We start from the raw sequence: 22592 nt of genomic DNA on the forward strand, positions 1-22592 counted from the left end.
AACTTGACCTTCTCCTCAGCATCCCTGATCAAGTGTGGTCCAAAGAATTGATGTTCTCCAACCTCATCCCACATCAACGGTGTCCTGCACTTTCTGCCATACAATACCTCAAACGGTGCCATCTTCAGACTAGCCTGATAACTGTTATTATATGAGAACTCTGCATAAGGTAAATTATCATCCCAACTGGACCCATAGTCCAAAGCACAAGCTCTCAACATATCCTCCAAAATCTGATTTACCCTCTCTGTCCGCCCATCTGTCTGTGGATGGAAAGTTGTACTGAACTCCATCCTGGTGCCCAAGGATTCATGCAACTGACGCCAAAATTTGGATGTGAACTGAGTACCTCTATCAGACACTACCTTCCTTGGAACTCCATGCAGACAAACAATTTTAGACATATAAATTTTTGCTAGCTGAGCACTGGTATAAGTAGTCTTTACCGGGATGAAGTGAGCAACTTTAGTCAAACGATCAACAACTACCCAAATAGAATCATAACCTGACCGATTCCTGGGTAAACATGTAATGAAGTCCATACCAATCTCATCCCACTTCCAATCAGGTATAGGCAATAGCTGTAACAAACCTGCTGGTCTCTAATGTTCTGCTTTAACTCTCTGGCACACATCACATGTTGCAATATATCCAGCAATTTCCCTCTTCAGGCTAGGCCACCAAAATCTTTCCCTCAAATCCAAATACATATTAGTATTACCTGGGTGAATAGAATAAGGTGAATCATGCACCTCCTGAAGAATTAACTTCCTGATATCCGCATCTTGAGGTACACAAATACGCTTCTCAAACCATATGGCTCCATGTTCATCCTCGTGGAAACCTTCTGCCTTACCTTTAACCATGTTCTCTTTTATCTCAGCGATCTCCTTATCACCCTTTTGAGCTCCTCTGATCCTGTCAAGCAAAGTAGGCTTTACCTCAACTATTGCTAAATATCCCTTAGGAACCATCTCCAACCTGAGATTCCTGAACTGTTCACATAACTCGGGTGGCATATTATCAATATTAATTGCATTAGCATGGCTCCTACGACTCAATGCATCAGCAACAACATTAGCCTTACCAGGATGATACTGCACATTCAAATCATAATCTTTAATAAGCTCCAACCATCTCCTCTGCCTGAGGTTCAAATCCTTCTGAGTAAAAATATACTTCAAGCTCTAATGATCAGTAAATATATCACAATGATTACCAATAAGATATGGCCTCCAAGTTTTCAATGCATGCACAACTGAGGCTAACTCCAAATCATGTGTAGGATAATTATGCTCATGATTCTTAAGCTGACGTGAAGCATATGAAACAACTTTACCTTCCTGCATCAAAACACTCCCAAGTCCTTGACGAGAAGCATCACAATATACCTGGAAGTCCTTATGTATATCCGGCAGAGTTAAGACTGGTGTTGTAACCAACCGCTGCTTCAATTCCTGAAAGCTGGCTTCACATTCATCAGTCCAAACAAACTTCTTCTCCTTCAACAATTCAGTCATAGGCTTTGCAATCTTAGAAAAGTTCTCAATAAACCTCCTGTAATAACCTGCAAGGCCCAAAAAGCTGCAAATCTCTCCAACTGTCGTGGGTGTCTCCCACTCTGTAACTGCAGCAACCTTAGATGGATCAACTGCAACTCCATTACCTGACACAACATGTCCAAGGAATGCTACCTCATCCACCCAAAACTCACATTTGCTAAACTGGTGTACAGCTGATGTTCCCTCAATTTCTCCAATACCAAACGCAGATGCACCTCATGCTCTTTCGTATTCTTGGAGAACACCAATATATCATCAATGAAAACAACCACAAATTTATCCAAGAACTCCATAAACACCTTGTTCATCATATTCATGAAGTATGCAGGAGCGTTAGTCAATCCAAATGACATAACAGTATATTCATTCAACCCATACCTCGTAGTAAAAGCAGTCTTGAGAATATCTTGCTCACGAATCTTTAATTGATGATAACCAGAACGAAGATCAATCTTAGAAAACACAGTAGCTCCTTCCAACTGGTCAAACAGATCATTTATCATAGGCAAAGGATACTTATTCTTAATGGTTACCTCATTCAGAGAACGATAATCAACACACATCCTCAAGGTTCCATCCTTTTTCTCCACAAAACAAACTGGAGCTCCCCAAGGTGATGAACTTGGGCGAATAAATCCTTGTGCCTGCAATTCTCTATCTGCTTCTTCAATTCCTCCAACTCTTGAGGAGGCATTCTATACGGTCTCTTTGCAATAGGTCTAGTGTTTGGTATTAAATCAATAAGAAACTCAATATCTCTATCTGGTGGCATACCTGGCAACTCCTCTGGAAACACATCTGGATAATCTCTCACAACTGGCACCTCTTCCAGGCTACCCCCCTTAAGAGAGTTCACCTGCACCTGATTACGCTTATACTTACACACATATTAGATCCTCTTCCCTCCTGGTGCACTGAGAGTGATAGACCGACTGCCACAATCAATACGACCTTTATATAACTGCAACCAATCCATACCCAAAATAATATCCAGACCTTGTGACTTTAATATAATCAAATCTGTAGGAAACTCATGCTTCCCAATAGACAACGTCAACTGATGACAACCAACACCTGCTATCATCTCAGCCCCTGGGGAACTCACTCTAATAGGCATACTAAGTGTTTTGGTTGGCAATCCATGTTTATCAACAAATACCCTCGAAATGAATGAATGCGATGCACCAGTATCAAAAAGAACAACTAGAGGTACTGAATTAATCAAGAACTTACCAATCACTGCATCAGGTTCATTGTAAACCTCCTCCACATTAACATGATTTACATGACCCTTTTGGAAGGGGTTTGGCTTGCTGGATCCTGAGTTCTTCGCCCCTGGGCAATCTGTGGCATAGTGCCCCATAGCCTTACACCTGAAGCACTGCACCTGACTCAAATCCCTTGGCGCACGTGTAACCTGGTGGTTCTGGTTATTGTTCCCTCCATTGCCATTACCATTACCTCTGCCATTGCCATTGTTACTCTTGTGCCCATTATGATGATGGTGGCCATTATGGTTGTGGCCATTCCCTCCATGATGATTATGATCATTACCTCCATTACCATGATATGAAGTGCGTGGCATCTGCTGTGGTCCTGAATTATACATGTTATTGTTGTTGTACTTCCTCTTGCGATTCTCTATGGCCTGTTGCTTTCCCTCCAGCACAATAGCCTTATCAATCAGCTCCTGACAATTCCTAAAAGTGGCCACTATCAACTGAAGGCTCAACTCATCATTAAGGCCCTCCAAGAATTTCTCCTGCCTAGCTGCATCAGTGTTAACATCATTAGGAGCATAACGTGCAAGATTATTAAATTCCTCCACATACGCATTAACTATGCGACCTCCCTGGCGCAAACTGCGGAACTCCTTCTTTTTCAGACTCATAGCACCAGCAGACACATGTGCAGCACGAAAAGCATCCTGAAACTGAGGCCATGCGATAGTAGCAATGGGATAAGTGACCAAGTAGTTGTCCCACCAAGCTGCAGCAGGACCCTCCAACAAATGTGAGGCAAACCTCACCCTCTCTGCATCTGTGCATCCAACCGTCTCCAGGTTCCTATTGACTGCACGGAGCCAGTCATCAGCCACAATAGGTTCAGGGGAACTGGAGAACCTCTGAGGATTCAACCTCAAGAACCCGGTAAGCATATCCACAGGTGGCGGTGGCGGTGGATTGTTGTTGTTATTGTTGTTGTTATTGTTGTTGTTCTGGTTCTGGACAAGCAACTGGATCAACTGAGCCTGTCCCTGAAGCAACTGCTGCATCTATGGCGGTACATCATTGCCATTGTTGTCTCCTCCTGCAGCATTACGCCTATTATCACGCCTCGGCGGCATCTGGTGGGCAAGCATAGAAGAGTTATAGATATAATAGGGCCAAACGCTATGTATATATAAATATATTCTACCCATATGCATAATATGATCAAGCCAACAAAACACAACAACGAATAACACCAACAAACAAACAAACAACAAACAACATAATATAGTATTATATATATAGTTGAATATTTTCGACAAGATGTAATTTAACAAACAACTAACAATCAAGCAAACAATCTAGTATCTTCATACCACGAAAGTGGGGATAATCAGATACGCTAACATGATAACGTTGCAATATAAAACAAACATGAATGGTGGTCTCAACACTAGTTCCTACTTAACTATTCAAGATACTTGAGGGGTTAACTAATAAACAGTAAGAAGTATACCTAGTTTATAAAATAATTTTCACTCCTATGGTTTTCTAATCCATTTTCTAGGGTCACGTCCTACAGTCAACACACTGCTCTGATACCATCTGTAATGACCAAACCTTGAAGGATTTGAGTCTCTGTGCTTACCGTGCTAGTCCCTGGATCGAACTCGCTAGCACACATAGAATAGATGAATACCAGAATAGCAAGTGCATCATTTATTACAACGTATGATCCAGAATGTATAAAATAAAACAATCTGCATAGCACTTGGCTAGCTTTATTCAATCAAACAGTGGAAAGTAGCAGAAAATAACAATGAGTCCCATCATAGCCCACTGGCGATGCTGAGTGCAGACTCGCGACCCTAACGGTACCTTACTCTTCGTCTGAATATCCTGCAACATGAGACGTTGCAGCCATATAGGTCAATACTTGGAATGTATTGGCAAGTTACACAGGAGTAATAATATAGCAGACCTACATGTGTATGCATAATATAACAAAAGGAAGACTTGAGGGTTTATTTTTGCAGAAAGCTGATTTTGTCCTCATAACTACCTAATAGTCAAATTTTTATTTAGTTCTTTTATTACTACAATTATATACACAAGGTTGAGTTGGCAAAATCAACTCCAACCTACCCTTTATTAAGTTGCCCAACAAATTTATTAAGTGTCACATCTGTCAAGACCATCCAACAACTGTAATGGCATAGTCGCTCAAATTTACCCATAACCGGGGGCACGGTAATCATGATTAGTTTTAATACTTTGCAGAGTTTAGTACGCTTTACCCACTGGACCCAATCCGAAGATTGAGACGAAGTCTTGCAGAAGAGGTTCCTTAACCACCTGACGGCCACATCCCACCTATAAATGCTACATCTGTCAACACTGTTTGGGCCAGGGTTCCAACAACTGATCAACTAAGCCAGAGCCCATATAGCCAGTGGCCGCACATGGAAGCTACTAGTCACTAAGTCTGTCTGATCTTTTTGAACCTGGGCGGCATTCCACTTAGGGTGCACTCTCATGAGCGCATGGCTTTAGAAAAGGTGCAAGACCCCATGATGCCTTCCCTCAACACCAAGCAATACCACTTCCGCCCAGAGGTGAGTTAAATCCTGAGTTACTACTCAATTGATATATATATATATATATATATATATATATATATATATATATATAATCCTCACATAAACTCAATGAAAACATGAACCACCCCTCATCTACAAAGCATAGCAAACTATAACTACCACGATTTGCAAAAGACAGGAAGATAGCTCAACAGCATGGCCAACATATATAATACTCCTATACATGCATATATTCATAGTGTGATATAACTACATGCATAGAAAACAATAGGTAAAGGATGATCAACATGTAACTTGCCTTGGTTCTGGTTCAGAAAGTCACACTCCTGACAATAGCTCGTGTCGCACTCCGGACAATCTACACGTTTCACACAATTCAAAAAATCAATCACCGGAACACGAAAAGAACCAAAACAAAACCAACAGCAAGGAAACCATTTTTAAAACTCAACAACAGAAGCTTAACAGCACCTAAATTGCACTACGGTCACAACGCAAAAAGAAACAATCGATTCCGATGAACGGTTTGAAAGTTACGGCCTCCGGAAGATTTGATTCAAATCCGAACGAATCCAAATTTGAAAGGTGTAGACATGTGCAAAGTTGGTGCTGTGATAATGTGCTGATTTTTGTGAGTGCACATGAAAAAGAATTACCTGAATTGGATTTATAGAATATGAGTTATAGCTAATTGAAGTTAGAATTGAAAACTGAAAAAGAACAAAAAGAAACAAAATTCTCCTGGTCGGTTACTGTAGCAGCTCATGTAGCAACTGCCACATGGCAGTTCTTGATTGGCCGGGCGTGTGTGCTCACCCAAAACAGAGGAAAACGACGGTGGTCTCGGGCGTTGGCGGCGGCGCTCCTCCGGTGGGTCTCCGGCGAAGGCGAGGTGACGGGCGGAGGCGGCGTGGAGTGGCGGAGGTGGTGGTGGTGCTCAACGGCGGCGGGGCGTCCTCTGCGGGCGGTGATGACGACGTGAACAGCGGCTGTGCTCCGGCGGCGGCGGACGAGCTTGTCCCTCCTGCGATGCTGCGTTCTCGGCCACGAGAAAGTGTCAGACGAGAGAGGCTTTGAGAGGGGATTCGAACGAAGCAGGCGGCGTGGCTCTGCAAGTTCTTACGGCGACGGCAGCGTCCGGCGGACTTGGAGCTCCTCCGGCGAGATCCGTTTCGCCCTAGCTGCTGCGGACGAGGAAAGGACGGAGAAGGGGCTGCGGTAGGGTTCTTCGGGGTCCTGGGCTCGCGCATGATGTCCCTGGCTCGCACGGGATCGACCAGGCGCCGGATCGATCCGGGTCGGCCTCGGCGTGCGTGCGCGCGTGCGACGCGCGGTGTCCAGCTCGGTGGAGGGGATGAGCAGGGCGCGGGACCCGCTATCGGCGGCTTGAGGCGAAGGGTGGATCGGGCGCGGGTCGGGTGCGAGCGAGCGGGCGTACCGCTTCGCTAGGTTTAGCGGGCTGCGGCTGTTGCGCACTGGGCCGCGGGCGGTGGGCCGGTTGGCTGGCTAGCCGGCTGGCTCTGTTTTGTTTTTAATCAAAAACTACAGCAGTAGAACAAAATAAATAAAATAAAACACACAATATAAATTCTAAATAAAAATACCTAGACACACAGTCAAAAATAGCCCTACAGCTATAAACTACAGGAACACTTGTTCCAATACTAATGCAGTTTTTGTAAAATAATTTTGATGCAAAAGGCCACACAAACAGTAAAATAACACACAATTAAAATATTTTTGAGATTGCAAAAAAATTACCATAACATATTAGATGAACTGGAAATAATATTCTGCACATTATGAACATTTTTAAACAGGGGAGAAGTCACGTTATCTCCACTCCAATAAATTGCCTTTGTTGCATAATGATTTGAATATTGCAGAAAGACAAATAATGCAATAAAAATATGATATGCATATGAATGATCTAATAACATCCTAATTTAGGAAAATTGGGATGTTACAGCCTTGTTGATTTAGACAGAGCTGGGGGGCGTTGTTGCCAATGAAAGCATGAATCAATTTTAATTTAACACCTTCTCACAACTTTGTCTTCAGTTGTGATGTAAATATTAGCTCTGATCTGCTAATCATTGAGATGCATTAGCAAGGAAGTTAGTTTTTTATTGTTTCCGAAAGAGTATCGATGGCAAGACACACGAAACAAAAGCTGAAAGCTCAGAGCATTGTACAATTTCATGTCGCTGGAAAATTATTTGTATAGTACATCAATTATGTAAACAAATGCTGGAAGCTTGATAGCATTGCCAGAAGCCTCTTCGGCATCGGGTCCATGTGCCATGCACAAAATTATACTCCTCCGTTCCAAAATATTTGTCTTTTTACAAATTTCAAATGGGCATATTTTAGAGTGTAGATTCACTCATTTTGCTTCGTATGGAGTTGAAATCTCTAGAAAGACAAATACTCCAGAGTATATTTAAGAACCGAGGGAGTAGTGCACAACCGCATGGGAGACTCAGCCCGGTCGTTGCGCCGCATTAATAGTGAGTAATGAGCAGCCAAATCATAAGCCCCACCTTTCCCACCGTAAGTTGCTCGGAAGAAGCAACCATCAATACGCTCTTCTTTGAATCTGCTCATACTACTCCATCCGTCACTGTTTATAGAGCGCGCTTCAAAAAAAATCTCTGGGACCAAGGCGACTAACGATCGGCGTGAAAAATAGCATTGGTAGTTATAGCACGGCGTCTATTACTAGAGGAAATAATGCGTACACACATGCATGCAGTGCTTCCACCCCGGGTACACACATGCATGCACTTACTCCACTCCGTAGTACATCGAGAGAAAATTGTGGACTTGATTGCGGTTACCACGCCCTAATTAATTGAGCATTAAACCAAACGCGTCTGAAGTCTCTCTGGTGGTGGAAATGCATGGAGAGAAATGCATCAGAATGAAGCGCGCCCTGTAAACTGTGACGGAGGGAGGAGTGTATGAAGGTGCAAAACCAAGTACGCATATGGCCAGTTGGTCAACGCACTTCCTCTTGGCATATCACTGACATGTGGGACCGGAGTGTGAGCAAACCGATCTCAATTGACGGCAAAATGGCCAACCCGTCGTTCCTTGAGATAGACGAGGAGCGAGAACACACAGACGGGCTCGCACGGAGGAAAAGATATATTCGAGCATGGTTGATCAATATCATCATTACATGTTCGATGTTTTTAATACTACTATTGGGCTGCCGTTTTCGGACCTTCTCCCGAATAAATGTGTACTTTATCAGAGATTATAATAAAATAAGAGTACAGACACTCCACCATGTGGTTCTAGTAGTAGTACTACTCGTACTACTAAACCTTGTGCTCGGCTCTTCGCCTCTTCGTGAAGTCGAACAATGATGGTACTCCGCATGTTGGGTACTACAGTGTATGCCTCTGGCAATCTGACACCGAATGAACTGATGCATGTCCACCGCCTGGGCGAGGGTAGGTTGCGTTAGTCAAAAGGCGTAAGCGAGCTTCACCTTGTCATGCAAGTTTCTCCTCATTCTGCGAGTTGACGAGACACACCAAAAAGTAGTCCTAGTCCATACTCCCTCCTTTCCGGTTAATATGGCTTAATCTTTTTTGCGGGTAAATGAGAGAGATTTATTCATATATATATAAGCATTTTTAGGACGATCATCCAAGAGACTGGTCACTAGGAAGCGAGGTACCCCACAAAAAAATAAGAAGGAAGCGAGGTGTTTCATCAAGCCGGCTCTCGGCCACATTCGGTTTATCACATTTTTAAAATATAATAAGAGTGCAGACGCTCCTCCATCCGGTTCCTAGTACAGCAGTATAGTACATACCTCTATAGTAGTAGTACTAGTACTAGTAAACTTTGCGCTTGGTTGTTCGCCTCTTCGGGAAGTCGAACAATAATAGTACTAGTATAGCTTCTGGCAATCTAACACCGAATTAACTGTTGCACGTCCACCGCCTAAGCGAGGGAGAGCTTGCATTAGTCAAAAGTTTCTCCTTGTCCTACGAGCCACTGCACGCAAGCTTCTCCCGTCCTGCAAGCTTCTCCTCGTTCGCCAAGTTGACGGGACACAGCAAAGTAATGCTAGTCCATACTGTCTCCTTTCCGGTTAATATGGCTTAATTTCAGACAAGATAAATACACTGTCTGTCACTGTATATTTGTAAACATATGGTCAGTGGACTTCATAATACGCTCATTGCGCTCAATATATACATTTTCCGGTGTTTATATGGTCACTAGCTCACCCTAGTTGAGTATGTGTGTGCATGCATGTGTAGGTTGAGCACTTGAGCGTGACCGTGTGTGTTCCATCGTGTGCTCGGACATGCATGCATTAGGGCGTCGCACGCGTTTTTGCGTCCATGTGTACGTGTGACTGTTGCATGCATGCACAAGGTTGTAGTCCCTCACATTCACATGTTCATAAGTCAATGCTTTGTCAAAACGTTGCATGCAAGGTTTGATCATTCGTTGTTCACGCATGCATTCCCGATATTAATACGTTGGTAAAACCAATTTCTTGAGGAAAACGAGCCCATGAATTGAGTATAAAGGGGACCAATAAGCCAGGACAGAGGGAGTACCAGTAGTGAACCGGAAGGAGGGAGTAGGTACTAGTAGTACTACGTAACAACGTGCAGTAACAAAATTCCTCTATGCGCATCCTGTCTACGTGTCATGCAAGAAAATAGAGACAAGTACAAGTGAGACTCAGGAATGATCATATATGTAGGGGCTGTACTGTAGGGGCCACTAAGGAGCAGTCAAATCACACAGTAAGTTAGTCGAAAGAAGCAACCATCATTTCACTCTTCAATGACACGTACGCAATATAAAATGGTTGATGTGGAGAGAAAAAGAAAACCACTATATATACACTAGCAGGATCCTAAGCTACAAGCCTGCTTGCTTGGGTTGCTCTCTTCACAAGCATAGAACGACGGTGGCCACACCGCTAGTCACATATCCGGCCTGACCCCGCCGACGGGGGAAGGGAACAATGTTCTGCATAGACGCGGTCGACATCGGCGAGGGAGAAAACCCACAGTCGGTGCATCCCAATCGAGGCTCCCCGCGGTATGGGCTGATGCCGCGTCCCAAACACCCTTCTAGCTATAGCCTGACATCCCAGGTAGTACATCTTCCTTTTGGAGCCGGCTTGCTCCACTGCCGCAGCTCCCCACGTAGCTCCATCTCCATGTCGATCTTTCTCTACTTCTACCGGCTTCTATTTGTGATGAGTTTATTCTCATGAACTAGTGCCAGTACTATTATTCTAATCACACTTCTTCAATATCTTTGCCATCAGGGATGCTCAGCTCGATTTTAGTGGAACTGCATAAAAGCATCGTATGATCCGAGGGTGCCAGCCGTCTGTCCTTCGACAGGTTCTACCTAGCCAGGAAATTAAATCATGTTTAGGGTTTAGGGTTTAAGTCATAGTGACCCCATCAGTAGTTTTTCTTTTGTACACGCTCTCACAACTTTTGTCTTTAGTTGTGAAGTAAATATTGGCTATGATCTGTGAATCATTGAGATGCATCAGCATGCGCGTTAGTTTTCCTTTGTATTTGATGGAATGTTGTAACGGGGAAACCTTGGAGTAGGAATGAAAATGGAGTGGAAAGTTTCCGTTTTCTCCGGAGAAAAAATGGAAACGGAGAGAAACCAACGTTTCGTTTCGTTGGATCGCACCATCGAGCAAAACCAACGTTTAAATCACGTCTGTCGCGTTCGTGTCTCACCCTCCTCCATGGCTCCACCCCACACGATTGCTCTGTATGCCACTCACCACAAAACGAGTATATGATAACTTTCTCGCCTGCTTGTCGATGGATCGTGCCATGGAGTACTAGCACTACTGGAAGAGATTGACGAGTTGGGGGAGGATAGCTAGCTGTAGCATGGACTCCCAAGAACTTTTTACATGCATGTTGTGGCTGGCTATTTCAACCTTTGAACGTGAAGCAGTCGCGTGCACCGGGAAGCGGCGCGGGCGACGCTCTCTCGTCCGGCGCGCCGCTTCAATGCCGGCGCCAGTGAGAGGTCACGTCCGCTCTGGCCGGGCATGAATGCGGCACTGACCATTTCGGGCGGGAAGCACACGCGGGTGATGAAGAGGGTTCGGGTTGGTCAGGAGCGGGCGTGGCAGTGATCCGAACGCCCGCAAACAAGAGATTATGTACGTTAATATTGTTGTGTGTATAATTAACAACGTAAATAATGTGCCAGTTGGACAAATATGATTGGAGATGGAGATGGAGATGGAGATGGAATTTCACGTAAACACGGATATGCATGTCTATGTCTATGTGTGTGTGCTCGACGACTCTCGCGACCTGGAAGCGGGGGTGTGTTTTTGATCGAGTTTTCTTTATTGGTACGTTAAAAAAAATTGTCCGCCAGTTTTCGTTTCTTTTTTCCGGGAACACGCGTATTCTATTTAAAACCACTGCTATGGAGAGATTTTTTTACTCCATTGTATATATAGCCTCTTGTTTGATAGGGTTTCTCGCCTCTCGCTCTCTCACCCTCTCCATATCAAAACAAGATGACAGTGTCCACTATATCTCTCTCCTCACCGATGGTCACAGATCCGGCCGAATCCTGTCCGCTGCGGGAGGTGAGGAGGTGCAGCGTTGACGTTGTCGCCGTCGGTGATGGAGGAAGCCGATGCGCACCGTCCTCTCGGGGTAGGCGCTGGCGTGGATGAAGGTCCTCCGCGCCCTTGTTCGCTGCCTTCGTGTGGGCAGATCCCGCCTTCCCGCCTAAGCGACATCTCGCCCACCTGAGGTATAACTTCTTGTACTGGTCCAGCTCCCCAGGTCGTTGCATGCGGGTTTTCTTCTATGCGACTACTCCCCAGCTTCCCATGTACAGTAGTTAGGGTTCTTCAGCTGGTCCAACATCACCTACTATTATAGAGGAAATGCCACTCGAAAAGTTGTCCTGGTTTATGCCTCGGTGGAGGTATATATGTTCTTTCAACAAAAAGTACATGGTGGTTGTGCGGTCATTGTCCATATGCTCCTATTGCTGCTGCTAATCTAATACTATCACTGGTTAAATGAAGAAATGCTTTTTTTCTCGGGTATCCTGGTTTAGTTCCCATCAAGATAATCATGATGCTTCTGTTTGTTGGTGTACTTTTCATTAATTCTTATTGACAATTGAGATGTCGCTATTAATCTTGTACCACTGCCAAAACAAAGTAACAACACTATATCCCTTTTTATATTTTTGCAAACAGCGATGTGTATCTCCATACCCGGGCATGTCTTCCTCAATTTTAGTGGAACTGCACAAAATTGGATGGCCATTGTTGTTCCGCCTCACTGTCCTCTGACACGTGGTTCTTCCTTCCTCGACCTTGATTACTGAGAAGAAACAGACCACGGTGAGGATTTGTCGAACTTCATAGGTGCCTTACCCAAACTTGATGCCAAATGGATGATGCATCACCACGATGACTTATCGATGCTCATGGTTGCACCTCATGGTTGCATCGGCTGGTGAAGCTGATCGTTTTCCACGAAAAACAAGTTGTCTTCCATCAGTGCTCTTTTCTTGTTACCCACAAAGATGATATCCTTCATCAGTTCACCTTGGTTGCGTTGGAGACGCAGTCGTCTTTCATGTTGGTGCAATTTTATCACACAATTGGCCATGAACCAAATGTTTCCTCGAAGAAGGATCTACGTTGGTACTAAGAGCATAAGTTTTGTATTGATTTCTAAGCCTTCTCACAACTTTGTCTTCAGCTCCCCTGTAATTTTATTTGTCCAGCTGTTAACTTTGATTAAGAAAATGGTGTGGACTAAAAACCCGGATGGACGTAGTAGCCATCCATTTTTATTTACTCTGCATATTAGATTTGACTGAAGTCAAACTTTGTAAAGTTTGACCAAGTTTAGGCCGAACACAACAAACCATAATTATTGAGAGAAGGCAAACTGTACATACTCTCAAACCTTTCTGATAATTGAAATTAAAATTCTTTATTTGTACACACTCTCACACATTTCCGATAATTTGGCGCATGTGTGGTTGTTCACTTAAGGGAGGGTAGTGTACCGCACGTGAAGGACAGGAAGTGCGACCAGGATGCGTGGATCGTTAGTTCATCGGAAGTAGTAGTTTTCTTCACTTTTTTTTAGAACAGTAGTTTTCTTCACTGGTACGTTAAATAAAGAGTTTCGTTTCATACTTACACAATTTAAAATGATTGTTATGGAGAGAATAAGAAAACCACTCCACTAGTATACACGAGTACTATATGGACGCAGCTTCATTGACTTAGTGCACCTGCCTTTGGGTGTGTGACAGGTGGGCCCAAAATGTGGCTGGCCCACCTGTCATACAGCCAAAGGCAGGTGCAGTTAAGGCACCGGAGCTCAGTCCATAATACAGTATATATGTAGTACACTATATAAGCTGGAGCCTCAGCGCTTGTTCGCTAGGGTTTGCACTCTCCACACTCTCGCGGCACTACATATATATATATATATACACGCTGGAGGCTCAGCGTTCCTTTGCTAGGGTTTGCTATATTCACAGTCTCTCACCCTCTTCACCAGATCTAAACAAGACTGCGTTGGCCTCTGTCTCTCTCTCCCCCCTCACAGCTGGTGAAGGAGGCGTCTGGATCCCGTCGCATCGGGAAGGGGAGGAGGTGCAGCGTTCACTCTATCGCCTTCGGTGAGGGAGGCAATCCACTGCCAGCTGCGCTGTTCTCTTTCACCCAACGCCTGTGTGGGAGGGCCACCGACCCCTTCTTCCTCGCTGTCGTATGTAGTGTGGGCAGATCCGGCCTCCCGCCGCATGCCTTGCCACATCCCGACGACCCTAAGGTATAAGTTTCTTTGAAACCGTCATTGCTCTAGCTGCATGCGGATCTTTTTCGATCCTGTAGTCGAATCTAGGTCTTGGTTCAAAGAGGAAAGAAGGGTGCGGTGGGGTGGAGCATGAATCTAGGACGTGGTTCAATGAGGAAAGGAGGGAGGGAAAGTAGTACAGACTGGCTATCTAGCCGCTTTGTTGGTTGAAAAGGGAAAAAGGGGGTAACCCAGTACACACATCTGTAAGGAACCGATATCTTTGTTGAAAAGGGAAAGAAACAGGGGGTCGGATAGTTTGTGCAGGACTAGATTTGCTGCCCTCACATAGGAAAAAGGTTCAAAGAGAAAAAATATGGGACCAACGCAGATATGCTGCTTGGCTACATACTCTGCATCACCCATTTATACGTGTGGACGCACATGGTGCTAGCATGTCCCATGTCCCATACAACTATTTTGCTGTTGTTAATCTAAGAATGCTACTGGAAAATTGAAGCAATGCCACTGTTAAAAGTAAATTACATTTTTAACGAATGTTGTTTTAAGAGAATGTCTCTGTTAATACAAATCAATGCAACCATTTTAGAAATGCTACTGTCCTACTTTGTTTTCCATCAAGATAAGTTAGATGCTTCTTTTTGTTGCCGTTTGTTTCATCCTCCTTTATTGGCCAGTAATTGTTTCCTTTTTTGCCTCTGTTGAAACAGGGATATCTATTCAACTTGTTGCTATAGCGAACTTAAATGTCACACCGGCGACTTTGCTTGATTTCAGTGAAACTGCACAAAACGAGATTGGATTTCCTATTTGTGTTGGTAGATTCATACGTGATCTTGTGTGCGTCATGACAGGTTGGTACTTGCCTTCATCCACATGATCGTGCAGTGTGCTTTGAGATGCTGTGCTACTTGTATTGGTACTGTTTTAAATAAATGTTGAATTGAAGCTATTGTATTGCTCTCTTTTCCCGTTAAGTAGTGAACAAAAATGGTACCAACCCAGACATGATGCTTGTTGCTTTGTTACAACAAACTCTGCATCACCCCCTTTATAAGTAGATGGAAGCACATGGTGTTGTTGCGACCACTCTCCCCTGGAACTGTTTATGCTTTTTGTTAATCTAATGCCGCTGGTAAAATTAAGCAATGCCACTCTCAAAATTAACTATTGAATCTTAGTTCAAAACTGCAACACTTGTTAGGGATTGGCGGAATTACCATTTTTGTGGCCGCATGTTTCATCCTCCTTTATTGGCCCGTAATTGATTCCTTTTTTGCCTCTGTTTAAATAGAGATATCTATTCAACTTGTTGCTATTGCGACATTTTGCTTCGCTACGCGAAATACTTTTGTTTTAAGAGTGTTTTGTGTAGTTCAACTTGAATGTCACACCGGCGACTTTGCTTAATTTTGGTGGAACTGCACAAAAGGAGATCATGGATTTTCACATATGTGTTGGGATTTCTTTCAAGTCCTCCTCGCGAGTTGTTTCAAATCTTGGTCAAGAAAGGTCAATGCCGACTTTCATCCACATGATGTTGCAGTGTGCTTTGAGATGTTGTGCTACTTGTATTGGTACTGTTTTGGATAAATGTTGAATTGAAGCTATTGAACTGTTGTCTTTTACCATTATGTGGGCAAAAATTGTTCCAACCCACACATGATGCATGTTTCTTTGTTATAACAAAACTCTGCATCACCCCCTTTATAAGTAGATGGAAGCACATGGTGTTGTTGCGCCCACTCTCCCTGGAACTGTTTATGCTTTTTGTTAATCTAATGCCGCTGGTAAAATTAAGCAATGCCACTCTCAGAATTAACTACTGAATCTTAGTTCAAAACTGCAACACTTGTTAGGGATTGGCGGGATTACCATTTTTGTGGCCGCATGTTTCATCCTCCTTTATTGGCCAGTAATTGATTCCTTTTTTGCCTCTGTTAAAACAGGGATATCTGTTCTACTTGTTGCTATTGCGACATTTTACTTTGCTTAATTTTGGTGGAACTGCACAAAATGAGACTGGATTTCCATATATGTGTTGAGATCTCTCTCAGGTCTTCCTCACGAGTTGTTTCAAATCTTGGTCTTGAAAGGTCAGTACCGACTTTCCTCAGAATTAACTACTGAATCTTAGTTCAAAACTGCAACACTTGTTAGGGATCGGCGAGAGTACCATTTCTGTTAGGGATCGGCCGGAGTACATGTTTAAGAAATGTATTGTTCAGATAATGTCTCTATTATTATATATCAGTTATAGTGTTTTACAAATGGTACTATCATGCTTTGTAGTTCTTTCTACATGTTTAACTAAGGTATTGTTAAGATAATGTCTCTGTTAAAATGAATCAGTCGCATTGTTTTAGGAATGGTACTTTCATGCTTTGTCGTTCTTTATACATGTCGAAACAAGGCATTGTTAAAATAATGTCTCAGATAATATGAATGAATCACACTGATTGATAGTTGCTACTCTCCTACTTTGTTTTCCATTAAGATAAGGTAGATCAGTAGATATTTTTCTTCTGGGAGTACAAGTCATCAACCGTTATTTCTCAGTAATTGTTTCCCTTATACCTATTGTTGCTTATAGGGATATCAAAATTAAAGCTCGATTTTATTCCGACTTTGATTTTAGTTGAACTGCACAAAAGGAGCCAATGTGTCTAAGGCAAACTGCTGCATTAGTGGGTCTAGTTGGTCTTACCACTTTGCAGAAAGAAGCAGTCGCTGTTTGCGCTACATTACAGAAGGAATGATCGAGAAGCTTTACAGAGTATTAGTAGACGCTGGTGACATGACTAGTCTGCAGAGAGCATAGGCAACTCTACAACACGTGGAGTGCACTGGGCAAAAAGTGCCCAAACAAGTACAAGAAGCCAGGACAGGACTCCAAGTCTGTCAATGTCATTCTAAGCAACAATGATGGGGCATCTGGATATGGTAATATGTTTACCGTACTTTCAGTTTGTTAGTCCACCGATTGGTGGGTTGACACTGGGGCCAATATTCATGTGTGTGTTGATGTGTCTTTGTTTTCTTGTAGCATATAAATATGAAATCCACAGGGATGCTCAGCTTGATTTTAGTGAAACTGCACAAAATGTTTAGATGGTTCGTGTCCTCCATAATACTTCATCATGCACAATACATCGAATGGTTCTCTAATCATTCGTTGTCACCTTGAGCCACCGGACTATCAGGTGACAAACTGATGACAAACCATGCCTGTTCCACAATCATAGGCATTACATATTTTGAATGGGAAAAGCTTGTCAAAGTTTAATCATTGATGTTAGCAAGAAGACACTAGTTTAATATATTGGAATTGGAAAACCTTGTCAAATTTTGCTCGTTGATGTTAGCTAGAAGACCTGCATTTGATATTTTTGAGTGGGGCGCCCTTTGCTGTGAGCAATGTCGATCGTTTTTTTTCCTATTCCTGTCTTCAGTTCAGAAATATTTACTCTGCTGAGATGCATAGTCACATGAATGTTGACTTATGTAAGGTACTTTAAGAGTTTATTCTGAATGTTGTCTATGTAATGCCAGGCCTTGTGAGTTTGATTGCAAAGTTGAGCTTGGAATGCTGTGGCATGAGGCATCACGAGCTGTTCACCGTGCCTCCGGAGAATAATGCTTCATATTGTTTTGCATGTTGAGCTAATGCCTGTGATTTGCATGTTATGAAGACCATCCTCTTCTGTTGTTTTTGTGCTTAAGAAGTTCATTATCTTATGTTTCATTCATATTCTATACGACAACTCGGGTAGGTTAGAGGTGAAACCATATGATCTTCCGACCAACTCATCATCTTAGGCCGTGATTGGATCGTCGTTTTGCAACCAAAACCGCTTGTAAAACCGACGCTTGTAAATTAAAGCAGATGGTCTCGGGCGAAGCGCATGGTTGGTCGATTTCGACTAGTAAAATATACAGTGGTCTCTCAAGTTACACGCGTAACACGCCGGTTTTCGTTACAGACCTCGGGCCCTCGGTTTCATTACGCTTGTATTTTATGCATTGTTTTCGATGACGATTAAATTACACTTGTATCTTAATACAGGTGTGAAATAAACCAGAGCTCCCAAGCGCGGCCTTACCGTTTCATGCCGTCTCAGTATCTCGAAGGTGCTCATAGGTGTCCGATGACCCTGGCTTCCTGAATGAGCAGTGGGCGGTGTATCAGACCATCCGTAGGGCCCGCGAGGCCCTCTTCGTCGTCCTTCGAGTTGTTGCGCTCGTCGTGGCGCCGCCGTCTCGCGTTGTCAACATGGTCAACGGACATGAGGAATGAGGAGATGACTTTACTTGGAGAGGATGACAGTGGGGACCCACCAGGGCCATAGCCGCACGTACGCAAGTGCCTCCTTATTATATACAACTGTAATTTTTTTGCTTCCTCCTGGTTTCCTGACATCACGGTCCCACGCCATTGTCAACCTATTTAGTCAATAAACGAGAGAATTGCACAAGGAGCGGCTGACAGCTTGGACCAAGCAGCTCGAGCAGTATTTGTGTTTTTGAGGTGTGAGCACTGCAGAGTTTTTCTTGAGCGATGTTTTCGTTGTTGTTCAGAGGAGAGCAGGGTTTAACTGGGCGGGTTGTGGCCCGTCTAGCACAGGCCAGATATCCAGCTCAGATATTAATTTTTTTCAAGCTAAACATGGCTAGCCCAACTATACTTTTTTTCGAGGAATACCCAGGCAAGGTCAACTTGTTATTCCAAGGAAATAGGTTTTAAGAAATAATAAATGAGATGTAATTATAAAAATTGGGCAGTAACTATAAAAAATGCACCAAACACGTAATTACTTTATAAAATATTATTTTTGGATTTAGAAAATTTTAATTTCATTAATTGTTGCGCGTGCAACGTTTTGTTGGATTTTTACATAATACAAATTTATATTGAAATTGTATTTAATCTGACTAGAAATTTCGGGATAAAAATATTTCGGATCCCATCAAAATGTGGGAAATTTTATTGAATTCTGTTTTGAACGTTTGGTTGAAATTAGTAATCGTTGTCCTAGCTAGAAAATGGGTTGTACGTTTAGCAAACTATAAATGGGTTGTAGTAAATTCCATTAGAATTCAAAAATGGGCTGTACATTCTTACAAATCGCAAATGGGCTATAAGTTCTCTGCCACACACTTGTGAGTCTACTAAGTTGACACATCCCCTAAAAAAATAAGTAAGTTGACGCGTATGCAAGGCTTTGTCAACTTATAGTCAACACACGGTTCTAGCAGCAGTGGCCGTTGGATGTTCATCCAACGGATGTCGTGCTTCTTCTTCAATCTCAGATATTCTAGCTTCAACCGCCCAAAAAATGATTCCTCCCCCTGACATCTGGGGCGCACCGTTTCGGAGGCAGACCTGTGGGCCTACTAAGTTGATGCGTACAAAGGGCTTTGTCAATTTAGTCAATATAAACGATTCTAGCTGCAGTGACCGTACGATGTCCATCCAACGGTCGTCGTGCTTCTTCAACCTTTGGTCTTCTTGCTTCAGCCGCCCAAAGCAGCGCCGGTTGTGCCGCCTGCTCCTGCCTTCCGTGGCCGGCTGTGCTGCTGCGGAGGCCTCACCACCCCCTACTACTCCCACCGCTGGCCAGGCCATCCCTCTGCTCTTCCTGCTCCAGCCGCTCAAACAAGCGCCGACGGGACTTCCTGCTCCCTCCTCCCGCGGTCGGCTGTGCTGCCGCACAGGCCTCACCGCCCCACCGTACTCCCATCGCTGGCCTAGCCATCCCTCTACTCACCCACACCTGCTGTTATTCTCCGGCGATGGCAGACGAACCATTAAACCCTCGTACTCCCCTCCGCGTGGGAAACAACTGCCGAGTCTTCCCTGGCTCCGTGTCGTTCCCTTCCTAGGCCTCGCCGTCGTCCACCGCCCTGGTGCTCTCGGCGCGGCGTGGTCAACGTGGTCAACGAACGACATCCATCGGAAGTGGACTATACGTGGAGATGCTGACAGCTGGGTCCACGGCCGCACGCAAGGAAATGCCTCCTTATTATGCGCAAAATAATGATTCCTCGACCTGACAGCTGGGACCCACCGGAAAGGCCTTTGTATTTCGAGAAACAAACGTTCCCCCCGCTAACAGGTCGGACCCACCAGCTATATCTTCGCACGCAAGGAAGTGCCTCCTTATTACGCACAAAAAATGAATACTCCTCCTGCTAGCTAGGACCCACCATAGTGGGAGGCTGACTTGTGGGCCTACTAAGTTGACGGGGACGAAGGGCTTTGTCAAGTTAGTCAATATGAACGATTCTAGCTCCAGTGACCGTACGATGTCCATCCAACGGCCGTAGTACTTCTTCAACCTCTGGTCTTCTTGCTCCAGTCGCCCAAAGCAGCGCCGGTCGTGCCGCATGCTCCTGTCTCCCGTGGCCGGCTGTACTGCCGCGGACGCCTCACCGCCCCCTACTATTCCCACCGCTGGCCAGGCCCTGCAGCGACGGCAGCCTCACACCACAGCCGAACCAGTGAACCCTCGTACTCCTCTCCAAGTGGGCATCCACTGCCGCATCTTCCCCGGCTCCGCGTCGTCCCCTTCCTAGGCCTCGCCGTCGTCAACCGCCCTGGTGCTCTCGGCGCGGCGTGGTCAACGTGGTCAAGGAACGACTTCCATCGGAAGAGTACTGTACGTGGAGAGGCTGACAGCTGGGTCCACGGCCGCAGCAAGGAAGTGCCTCCTTATTACATCGAAAATAATGATTCCTCCACCTGACAGTAGGGACCCACCAGACGGGCCACCGTATTTCGTGAAAAAAATGTTTCCCCCCTGACTGCTGGGACCCACCAGCTACATCTTCGCACGCAAGGAAGTGCCTGACAATCGGGACCACCTAGTCGAAGCGTATGTAGCGTTGTCATTCTGGTCGCGAACGTGTGCGTACATACGATCGGTCTGTCTGCAGGTTGCACCGATGAACCTTGGTCGTGTAAGGAAGGGCACGTGTCGTAGTAGAGGTGCACACGTAGCATGTACACGTACGTATAGCGGCCAGGGTGCAAGAAAGTAAATACGGCCACGTAAGTACATACGGGCAGGGTCTCGAACGCCTACTCGCGGATACATACGGCCAGGGCTCGTGTACATGGCTAGGTCAGAACGGAGAAACTGCGTCGTCGTCGTGTTCATGGGGAGGCAACGGAATGCGTCGTGTTCATCGGGAGGCAACGGAACGCGTGCTGTTCATCGGGAGCCAACCGGCTTGGACGGAACAGCCGATGGAAACGAGGCCTGGCGTACCGCAGAACGGAGGAAACGGCCTTGTGTTCGACCGGCCATGGTCGAAACGGGATCCTGTTCATTGGGAGGGGTCTGGCATACCACAAAACGGAGGAAAAGGACTTCTCTTGGACCTCCTACGGTCAAAACGGGGTCCTGTTGATCGGGAGGGGTGTGGCGTACCGCAAAACGGAAGAAACGGACTTGTGTTGGAGCGCTACGGTTGAAACGGGGGTCCTGTTCATCGGGAGGGGTGTGGCGTACCGCAAAACGGGACTCCACGGGATACTGTTCATCTCCACCGTCGACCTTCTCCAGCCTCCACGGGCTACTGTTCATCCACCATCGACCTCCTCCAGCCTCCACCTGCGACTGTTTATGCAGGGGCTCCTGTTCATCCAGCCTCCACCGCGCGCTCCTTCACCGGCTACTGTTCAACCAGCCCTCTCCGCGAGGTCCTGTTCAACCACCCCTCCACGGGCTACTGTTCATCCAGCCCTCCACCGGCTACTGTTCAACCAACCCTCCACGGGGTCGTCCTGTTCATCCAGCCCTCCACGGGGTCCTGTTCATCCGGCCCTCCACCGGCTCGATCGATCGGGGTCCTGTTCATCCAGCGGCAACGGCCTCTACTACCACGGGTTCCTGTTCATCCAGCGGCAACGGCCTCTACTACCACGGCTTCCTGTTCATCCAACCCCCACGGGGAACTGTTCATCCAAACCCCCAATAACGCTCATTGTATCAAGAGGCAGCAGGTTCGATCGGCTTCAGTTAGCAACAGTAGCAAAGGAATCGCTCGATCGGGTTCAGTTAACAGGCATCGATCGACCGCTCAGGTTCAGTAACGCGTAGCCTGCAGTACAATCGCTCGGGTTCAGTAGACGAACGCCTCGCTCGGGTTCAGTTAGAGCCCAACGCCTCGCACCCACACGCGTACGTGTGCGAGAGAAACGCGCATCGCTCGGCCCCCGACCACCCACCGTAACCGGGAACTCCCTGATATTTTCCTCGCCCTCGCTTCTACCATGGTTTTTTCCGTCATGGACGTCCCAAAGAATGTCATGCAGCTACGTCTCCGGCCCGCCCAGGATGAAAAGCCCATTTTCTATCATGATTTTTTGTCATA

General features: G+C 45.2%; 1 protein-coding gene and 1 long non-coding RNA gene across 2 annotated transcripts; both read right to left on the bottom strand.

Moving 5' to 3' along the window:
* Positions 1–602: 602 nt before the first annotated feature.
* LOC141026070 (uncharacterized) lies at positions 603–3720 on the bottom strand. Its single transcript, XM_073502026.1, has 3 exons — positions 2796–3720; positions 1392–1666; positions 603–1187 (listed from the first exon to the last, which is right to left on the bottom strand). The coding sequence occupies exons 1-3, from the start codon at positions 3718–3720 to the stop codon at positions 603–605; spliced, it is 1785 nt and encodes a 594-aa protein (XP_073358127.1).
* Positions 3721–4439: 719 nt separating this feature from the next.
* Positions 4440–6768, bottom strand: LOC120965855 (uncharacterized). Its single transcript, XR_005758852.3, has 4 exons — positions 6497–6768; positions 6190–6405; positions 5672–5731; positions 4440–4672 (listed from the first exon to the last, which is right to left on the bottom strand). It is a non-coding gene; the product is annotated as an uncharacterized lncRNA (long non-coding RNA).
* Positions 6769–22592: the final 15824 nt, after the last annotated feature.

Source organism: Aegilops tauschii, chromosome 6 (assembly GCF_002575655.3).
Source record: "Aegilops tauschii subsp. strangulata cultivar AL8/78 chromosome 6, Aet v6.0, whole genome shotgun sequence".
Lineage (NCBI taxonomy): Eukaryota > Viridiplantae > Streptophyta > Magnoliopsida > Poales > Poaceae > Aegilops > Aegilops tauschii.